This window comes from Martes martes (assembly GCF_963455335.1).
Source record: "Martes martes genome assembly, chromosome: 8".
In the NCBI taxonomy this organism is placed as follows: domain Eukaryota; kingdom Metazoa; phylum Chordata; class Mammalia; order Carnivora; family Mustelidae; genus Martes; species Martes martes.
Genome location: NC_137895.1, coordinates 89339254 through 89348401, shown reverse-complemented (window position 1 = coordinate 89348401; position 9148 = coordinate 89339254). Strand labels below are relative to the sequence as shown.

Genomic DNA, 9148 nt, shown 5'->3' with positions numbered 1-9148 from the left:
ATGAAATCTTCCTCTCGCGTTTGCCGCCTCCTCTTGGCAGCGCCCCTCTACCTTCCCACTCATAAAACCTGTCCGGCCTGGAGAAGTTCTCCGTCCCGCTCCCTACCCCCACTTCCTGCCCGGATCTCTGAGGACACCTGGATGCCGGCAGGGGCCGCCGACCACGACCCGGACCCGGCCACACCCGGCTCGCCCTCCCGCGGGGTGGAGACCCCCGCAGCCGGCCGCGCAGCCACTACGGGGTTAAGGTTCCGGGCTGGGGGAGGGGGAGGGGGCCGGGAGGGGCGGGTGCAGAGCCAATCGGCGGCCGCAGAGTCCCCGGGGCCGGGAGCAGGGAGCGCTGTGCCGGGAGCCGGGAGCTGAGCGCGCCGGGCTGGGGCCGGGGCCCGAGCGGAGCGGAGCAGAGAGGGAGCGCGCCCGCCCCAGCCCCGAGTCCCGCCGCCTGCCCTCCCGCCGCAGCGCGGGCCCAGCGACCGCCGCCCCAGCCATGGAGCAAGACAACAGCCCGCGGAAGATCCAGTTCACCGTCCCGCTGCTGGAGCCGCACCTTGACCCCGAGGCGGCGGAGCAGGTGCGGAGCAGGGCGGGGTGGCCGGGGACTCGCCCAGCAAAGGACGAGGGATCCCTGGGCTGTGGGATCTGAGAAACCTTCTTCGTCTGCCCTTGGCAGTGCGCCCTGTGAGGGCGACCGCGCTCAGTTTGGGGGTCTTCTCTCTCCTCCCCCACCGCTGGAGCCACATCTCCCTGTCTGTGCTAGGGCGAGCGCCTCCCCTCGAAGCCTGTCCCTGCAGAGGGTCGCTCTCTCCCTCCCCAGCCCTGGGGGAGGGGGCCTGCATGAGGACACGACCCCTCCCCCCCTTCGCCAGTCTTGCATCCCCCACCCAGTCAGCCCCCGCCAGAGTTTCTGAGCTCGGTGGGGGCGCCGAAGGGTACCGGCAGCCTTGAGGGAGGGGTTCGGGGAAGAGGTAGGTAATGGAGGGGGGCCTGGTGCTGTCGAAAGGAGTTGAAAGAAGAGAAATAGCCCTCCGGGTCCTCCCCTAACCAAAGGCTACCTTGCCTGACTCCGGAGAGTGAGAACAAGAAGGAGCTGAGGACAACTGAAAGGGCTGGGGCTTTGGGGAAAGGGTGGTCGGGTCCACAGGCTGAGGGTCCCCTCTTCTGCAAGTCTGGACACGTGGGTCCCTATTCCCAACTCCTGCCCTTTGGAGCACAGGGAGTGGGGATGGCATGAAGAGATGGGCCCAGGGAAGCCGGAGGCAGGGGCTTTCTGGGGGCTGGGTGCAAGGAACCCCATGCGCAGGGGAGCAGTCCTGTGCTGGCCTTGGCTCAAGGGGTGGGAGTCCAAGGCCCTGGCCCAGCCCAGGGCCTGGTCTATTTTTAGCTCGGAGCCGCCTGGCAGAGGCGGCAGTGGATGAGAGTGTGTGAGCAAGTGTGTGTCTCAGGGAGAGTGAGCATTTGTGTGGAGACGGTGACCCCCCGTGGTCACTACTACCGCCCGTTTACGAAATATTTGTTCATTTGCTCATTGCTCCATCTCTTTTTGTGTTCTCTGTCCATTTCCCTGGACATCCCCATTCCTAAGGAATATCCATTGGCCACAAGGTCAGTTCTCCATTTCCCCCAAATGGCTCCCAGGGCTCTGGCTGGGCCTCCCCACCTGAAAAAACTCTGTAGCCTCTTGGGATGGGATGGAGAGAGTGTCCTCTGGCTTGCTCCAGCTGTTTGGTGGAATAAGGTCAGGGTGTGAAGGGAAGGGTCGGTACACACTCTCCCTGTGACTTCAGCTTCCCGAAGTGTGGGTAGGGGTGAGAACCTGCACTTCCCCCCTCTCCCTGGCCTGGGGGGAGCCGCTTCTCCAGACCTGGATAGGGGTGACAGTAGGAGGGACTGTGGGGAGACCTCAGGCCTGGTGAGGATGAGGAGGGTGGAGAGCCTGAGCTTGGGGAGTGTTTCCCCAGAGTCAAGGGCAAGGCTGTTACGCCTGGAGGCAGGGGGCTGGCTAAGATAACTTCAGTCTCAAAAAAGGGCCCATGACTGTGGGCTGGTGGGGTTAAGGGTGAGGTGCTGAGAAGGACTGCCTTGCACCAGCATAGACAGGTCTCACTGCCTGACACCTGCATCTGTTTGGTGTTGGAGAAGGCAGGTGTCAGTGTGTGCTGGGAGGAGGAGGGGGTAGGCCAGCTTGTTCAGGGGTCGGGAGACAGAGGAGGAGAAGACAGTGGTAAGGAGCCAGAGGGAAAAAGAGCTGGGACTTCCGCCTGCTTTTCTCTAATATTCCGAAATTGGTGTCCACTAGACCTGAAATTCTACCTGCAGTCTAACTAGGCCCCTCTAGCTGGGTCACCCAAGTGTGTTACCCAATCCAGAAGCTCCAGGCATGGCAGGAGCTCCTAATCCAGACTGACATGGGAGAGCAAAAGAGGTTAGAAGCTGTGAGTTATGGAGCACAGAACAGCAGCGGGTGGAGGGGTGCCCACAGCTACCAGGTCTTTGGCATGACTGGTTTGGCAGCAAATCAGAGGCAAAGGCACCAGGTGTCCTTGAACACTGGGATTGAAGATAGGTGCAAGAGAAAGAAGAGAGACCATCTATTTGTTACCTAGTAGTTCAGGCGCCTGGAAGTTGCTTTGGGAAGGCTGACTTGACTCCCTTCAACTATATGATATCAAAATTCTCAGACTCTTGAGTGCCTAGAAATCTTGTCTAAGGCAAGGAAATGGGCTAAGGAAGGGGCCTGTCCAACATCGCAGAGCCCTGCTGCCCTCTCAAAGGCCCTTTCTGTCCTCCTTGTGGTCCCTTCTCAGCCTCCCAACTTCCACTAACATCCCCATCCTCTCCCTGTGTCTCTGACTCCTCCACAGCCAGCATCCCCCCTCCACCAACAGCAGGAAAGACATAAAGAGGAGTCCTCCCCTGGGGAAGGGATTCCCCTCACCCCGCAGATGTGAAGCCCACATGCTGGCCCGCTGGCGCCCAGCCCCTCTGCCTCAGGAACGGCCAGTCGGACTCACAGCTGATGTTTCTGTAGTGCCTATGTGTATACGCATGTGCGCGCGCACGGGCGCGCGCGCGCGCACACACACACACACACACACACACACACACAGGACTGGTACTGCCAGGGACCTTGAAATGTCACCCCAAACAGATGTCGCTGGAATCTCCAGAGAAACAGTGACCTACCCCCCACATACCCCCATTGGACGCATCCCATTTCTTTGGGGAGAGTCCCCTTCTCAGACTAACCTCTTGCGAGGGCTGAAATCCATTTCTGGGCATAGAGAAGGGCAGGCGTCTTACCCCACCCGCATGGTAGTGATGCTACATAATGGACACAGAAGATAGGAAGTTGATCCTTCAATATCCTCACCCTACTGCTCTCAGCCCTGGATAATTTTAGCCCCTTTCCCAGCCCCTTTAGACTTCCCTCCTCTCTCCTGCCCTGGAGGGAGCTACCAGGACTCCAGCCCCATGAGACCCCTCGCTTCTAAGCCTCTAAACCCTCCAGAGAAAGGGAAAAAAAACCCACACATCCCAGGAGTCCTTGGACTGACTTCAACAACAATCAACTTTATTGGCAGCATTGCAAAGGAACAGCAGCCGCCCTCCCAGCAGTCTGCTTTTGTATGTTAATTTCTTAGAATGGGACCCTAGAGCCCAGGATAAGATTTTTCAGGTAACTTAAGGCCCTGATTAGACTCCTGCCTATGGCTCCTGCTAGTATTTTATTTACCATGACACGGATTTCCCCAGACCGCATTTCCTGACAAATTAGAAAGGCAGTGTGTCCAAGGATAGGGAGGACTTTGGAGAATGAGCCAATGTGTGGGCCAGGAGAAGGCACCTTCAGCCCTACCTTCCCTGTGCCATTCCCCCAGCCTGGGCGGGGACCAAGGGGTGCTCTCCACTGATGCCAGCGCACTAAAGGTTAATGTCTGTTTGGGGCTGTGGGCTGGAACACTGAGGGAAGAGCTTTGGCCCTCCAGGGTTATTTCTGACCATTGATCAGGATGGACGGAAGGACAGCCAGCCAGAGATCAATGCATGAGAGCAGACACAGCTGCTGAGACGGATTACGAGGGAGATGCAAAAACAGAAAGGGGTTGGGGGTCTTTTGGGTCCCCAAGGGAGAGGGATGGGCCCGAGAATGTCCATCTTGGGATGGTAGGTTCAGTGTAATGTGGCATTTTTTGAGATGTATTAAGCCAGGAGCCTGGATTATGTTGCTGAGTGGTATTGGGTGGGGCTTCGATGCTTCCACGTGCACTTGACCTCTTCCCTCAGATTCGGAGGCGCCGCCCCACCCCTGCCACCCTCGTGCTGACCAGTGACCAGTCCTCCCCAGGTAACCCCAGGGATGGGTCGTTGAAGGGCATGGGGGCTGCTGCGGACAGCCAGGTCCAGTGAGAGCAGACGGGCACTAGCGAGAACAAGGGCAGATCCAAGGATTCAGAGAGCTAGCTCCGCAGCCCCCCCGGGGATCGGAGTCGGGAAAGTGGTGGCTGCATTAGCAGGAGCATTTCCTTTGCTTTGGCAAGATGGAGTAGTTCTGGGGAAGGGGAGGGAAAGCACCTGGCTCCTAAGCCCCCCAGGAATTGGGGTGGTCAACTGAGTGCTGGTTGCTGCGGCAACAGCCTTCCAGATTTCTCCAGCAACTGAGATGCTGCAGGCCCCCCACCCCCAGAGGCAGCGACAGCTGTGAGGGGGAGGGACCGCCTCCATCAGCCATCTTCCCGGCCCCCAGAGGGGAAGGGGAAGGTTAGACACAGCTCAGGGAGCAGCTGGCATTCCGGCCACCCATGTGCCCAGCAAGGTCTGGGGAGAGAACCAGGTGTCTGAGAATATCAGGGGAGCTTGCCAGGACAGTGGCAGAGAGGCGGTCGTGCTCATAAGTGAGCCTGGAGTTCAAGAGGCTGGAGCCTCTGGCCTGCACCCAACTACCAAAGAGGGTTGTTGTACCTCCCTGCACAGGGGAAACTTGCTCTCCTTTATCTGGTCTTCCCTCCCGTGCAGGATTCAGTTCTGGACCTGGAGCAGGGGGGCAATGGTTGGGAGGAGATGGAGGAAAAGAGCCAAAGGACCACAGATTCTACTTCAGGAACCTCCAGGTCCAAGGCAAGGATGTAGACACAGACTGACCAGAGTTAAGAAAAGGACTCTGTGCAGGGAAGAAAGCAGGGCAGGAAGGAGCCAAAGGGAGCAGGCCTGGGGCAGCCATCAGGGCCAGCTTCCTAGGGCAGAAGTGAGGGACAGATCAGAAAGCCGGTGACTGCCGAGGCTCCTCCCCTTGGGAAGTCAGCTCCATAGGGACCCCTGGGTTTTCAGTCCTCTTCACATTCTCCTTTCCCTGTTCCCCTCAGAGATAGATGAAGACCGGATCCCCAACCCGCTTCTCAAGGTGAGCCGGTCCCTCTCGCTCAGCCCAGCCCAGAGAACCCAGAGTTTCTTCAGAGGATTATTCCTCAGACCACCCCCCCAATCTGTAAGGCCTTTTGACTCCCTCTCCTCTGCCTCCAAATGAATATGAGCGGACACACACATACACATACACACACACCATGTCCCCCATACCCAGTCTCCTTGCTCACCACTGTGTGGGGGAGGGGAGCACCCTGGGAAGCAGGATATTTCTCCCCTCACTTTCTGAAGACCATAGCTGACCCCCAATCTCCAATCCAAAAGCATGACAAGGCACAGAAGGCAGGGGAGAAGGGCTGGCCCCCCCACCTATGCTCTGTGTCCTTCACAGTCCACGTTGGCCATGTCTCCACGACAACGGAAGAAGGTGACAAGGACCACACCCACAATGAAAGGTTAGGAAGACCCCCCACCTTCCCATCCCTTTCTTCCCCTCTGCCTGAGACTGAGCAGTAGACCTAATGACCCCTTTTTGGAGGGAATCCTTGGGAAGTCCTTAAACCCGCCTTTATTATAATTGAATTGCTGCTAGACAGTCTGGGCTGGGTTCCAGCTCTGCCTCCGACTAGCTGGGAGGCCTGGGAGAACCTGCTTCACCCACTGAGCCCTGAGCACCACCTCACTATGGCAGCTAAAGAAACTATGAGTGCTCACCACACGGAAGGTTCTCAAGTATTTCTTGAATCTAAATGGAGTTTTTCCTCTTTCCCCCCACGGGAGATCAAGTATCTCAGCGAGTAAGGAAGATCTATGGTTCCTGAAGGCCCTGCCCCTCCCCTCCCTTACGTTCAAAGGAAATATGTTTTATTGGGTACCTTTAGGCCCTCCCTGGTGCCCAGCAAATATCCCCTACCCCCACCCCATTCAGGTCTCAGAGGGTGGAAAAGTCACACAGGATCCACCGGCCCTTCCATGGGACTGTGGGATAGGACAGTCCACAGAGGAGACTCTGAGCTGTCACATCCCTCCCTTTCTCTGTGCCCCCAGAGCTCCAGATGATGGTTGAACATCACCTGGGGCAACAGCAGCAGGGAGAGGAACCCGAGGGAGCAGCTGAGAGCACAGGGGCCCAGGAGTCCTGCCCGCCTGGGATCAAAGACACAGAAGCGGAGTTAAGGCTGGGCTCGTCTGGGAGAGCACAAAGTACGTTCAGGCTGGGGAGGGACTGGCCCAGGAGGAGGCAGACCTTACCCATCATGGGGAGGGGTCTCATCATAGCCAGAAACTGCCCTGAGAATGTGGATCCATTTCTATGGACTGCACGTGTTTGCCTCTGTTCACCTTGCCTCACTGAATGATCCCAGCCCCTCCCTGCTTGGACGGGGTTGGGGGAGATGCTCCCTGTGGGGTGGTGCGAGCCCACCAACAAGGGACCCACCCTCACAGGCTGGAACCTGGGCTCTGTCATTCCACCAGCAGTTTTGTTTTGTTTGTTTTTTTTTCACTGCCCTCGGTCTGTAAAATGATAATGACAATGGCTCTGGCCTTGGGTTGTTTGTGAAAATGGAATGAGACCGGTTCTTAGCCCAGCAGCTGACACATACAAAGCTTGCAGTAAATGGAAGTGCTGTTAACACACATCCACAGTCCCTTATCCCACGTGGATTCCAGAATCCAGAGTTCTTCCAGTTACATTAAGGTGACATCGTACATGTACTGTGTATTACATATTACCCAGCGGAGCACCCTGTAATCAAACACAGTAATAGTTCTGCAGTGAACTGAATGATCCCACTAAATGACATCAATGAAGACCTTCAAAATAGTCCCCTACAAGGTCAGGTTTAGCCAAATTGTACCCAAACTTATTTTAACTTTCCTTTGGTTTTTTTTTTTTTTTTAATTTCTGATGGCAAATAAAAAAAGAAAAATGATCCTGTAGTCATAGCTGTGATCAGAGAACACACCACGGGTCTTATCTGATTGCCCCCCTCCTGGTCTTGGGCCCCTCTCAGGGGTCACTGGAGTATCAGATGGGGTAAGAGGAGCAGCAACCTCTACCAGAATTCATGAATACTGCCTTTCCCTCCCACCGCCCATTTTCCCTCCTTAGAGCCTGCAGAACCCATCCCTAAAGCTCAGGAGAGGGGCAGTGAGAAACCCAGCAAAGAGGAACCCACAACCCATATACCACCATTGGATTCCCAGGGAGCCAACTCGGTAAGAGCCCAGGGCTGGGCACCCCCATCTGCAGGAGAGCAGGCTGCGTAGATAAAGGCAAGGATGAAGATCTGGAATTAGGAAAAGGGGGAACAAAGGACCAGCTTCAGTCACTGAAAAGCTCTTATCTCAGGCAAGAAGATTTGGGGGTGTTATGTATCCATGGACAAAGAGAAATGGGATTAAGCTACAGGACGAAGGAATGAGGTTAGCCTCAGTACTAGGGTGTCTGGCTCTTAGAATGGGTGATGGAAGTCTGCCATCGGCTTTCTGAGAAAGGGTATTTGGAACTCAAAGGAAGAGCCTCATGTCCAGGCTGTGTGAGCAGTAGTCCTGCCTGGAGTGGAGGCATTGATGAGAGAGCCTTGTGGGCTTTGATTTTTCCAGTACCCCCCTCCCCTGCGGAAGCTGGACAAGTTGGGGAGACTGGTGTCAGACATCAGAGGTTAGACGCTTGACGATGGGCAGAGCAGCAAGGGTGGGGACAGTAGGCCCTCTGGTCTCTCACTCGCCCTCTCTTTCTGCCCCTCCCCCACAACAGGTCTGAGAGTGGAGGAGGTATCCTGCAATGGAGACTGACGTTGGGAATGCATGGACACTGGATCTGTTTCTTACTCTTCACTTTTGGGAAAAATCTCTTGTTTTTAAAAAGTGATAAATTTGGTGTTAGGTCCTTGGCATTTTCCTTCTTTCCTGGCATGGAGAATCCTCTTTCCCTCCCTTCTTGTCCTGCCCTCTCTGCAGCCCCCTCTCCTTCTGCCCAGCTCCTCTGGAAAGGAGGAAATAGAGAAGCTGGGTGGGAGCCTTGTCTCCCCCCAACCCTGCCCCTACTTGCTGTGGCGAGAGAGAGATGGGGGGGTCAGACAGGTGTAAGGACAAACTTCCAAGAAGGAAGGAAAGGCCTGGGTTCTGGGTTCTCTTCTCTTAATTGAGGAAAAGATACCAGCTCCCCTGGCAGGATTGTCCCAAAGCTGAGAGACTTGGAGTTCTACAGCCCATCCAGCTGTGCCTGTGCTGTGGCCGCCGTCTGCTGGGCGAAAGGGGGAACTGCATCCTGGCCCTTGGCCCAAGGGAAAGGGGTTGTTGTGTTGTGTGGATGCCTCCTTGCCTGCCCTCCAAGCCTCAGTGATTCCCAGGCTTCAGGATGTGGTCCCTCCTCCAGCGATAAGGAGACCACCACCCCTATTCCAACCCGATAGCAAAGCTGGGTTGAGAACACAGTGGCTATTAACGAAGAGGCCCTGGGTGGGAGCCTCTCTCTCCCTGGTCTAAGACACAGAGGGGCCAGGGCAAAAGACAAAAACCCAGAACAGGGGAAGAAACTTCCCTGGCCAGCCAGGCCTCTCCTGCCCACTGCTTTTGATTTTTCCAGGTGGTGGAGTGGGGAGGGGAAGAGGAAAGGCAAGAATCGCCCTTCCTTACAGAAGCACTTTGGCAGCAAGAGCCTCAGGAGGCCCTACTGTGTGCCCTCAGGCAAGACCTCACCTCTCCAGGGCCCCAGCGTCCCCACCCACATACACAATAGGGAGAACAGCACACTAGGATTTTCTCAAGCTTCACAGAGACAGTA

The 9148-nt window shown here is 56.3% G+C and overlaps 1 protein-coding gene across 1 annotated transcript; it reads left to right on the top strand.

Moving 5' to 3' along the window:
* Window positions 1–298: 298 nt before the first annotated feature.
* On the top strand, window positions 299–8252 carry PPP1R1A (protein phosphatase 1 regulatory inhibitor subunit 1A). Its single transcript, XM_080812532.1, has 7 exons — window positions 299–571; window positions 4285–4345; window positions 5361–5398; window positions 5750–5813; window positions 6406–6561; window positions 7472–7578; window positions 8120–8252. The coding sequence occupies exons 1-7, from the start codon at window positions 488–490 to the stop codon at window positions 8123–8125; spliced, it is 516 nt and encodes a 171-aa protein (XP_080668658.1). The 5' UTR covers window positions 299–487; the 3' UTR covers window positions 8126–8252.
* Window positions 8253–9148: the final 896 nt, after the last annotated feature.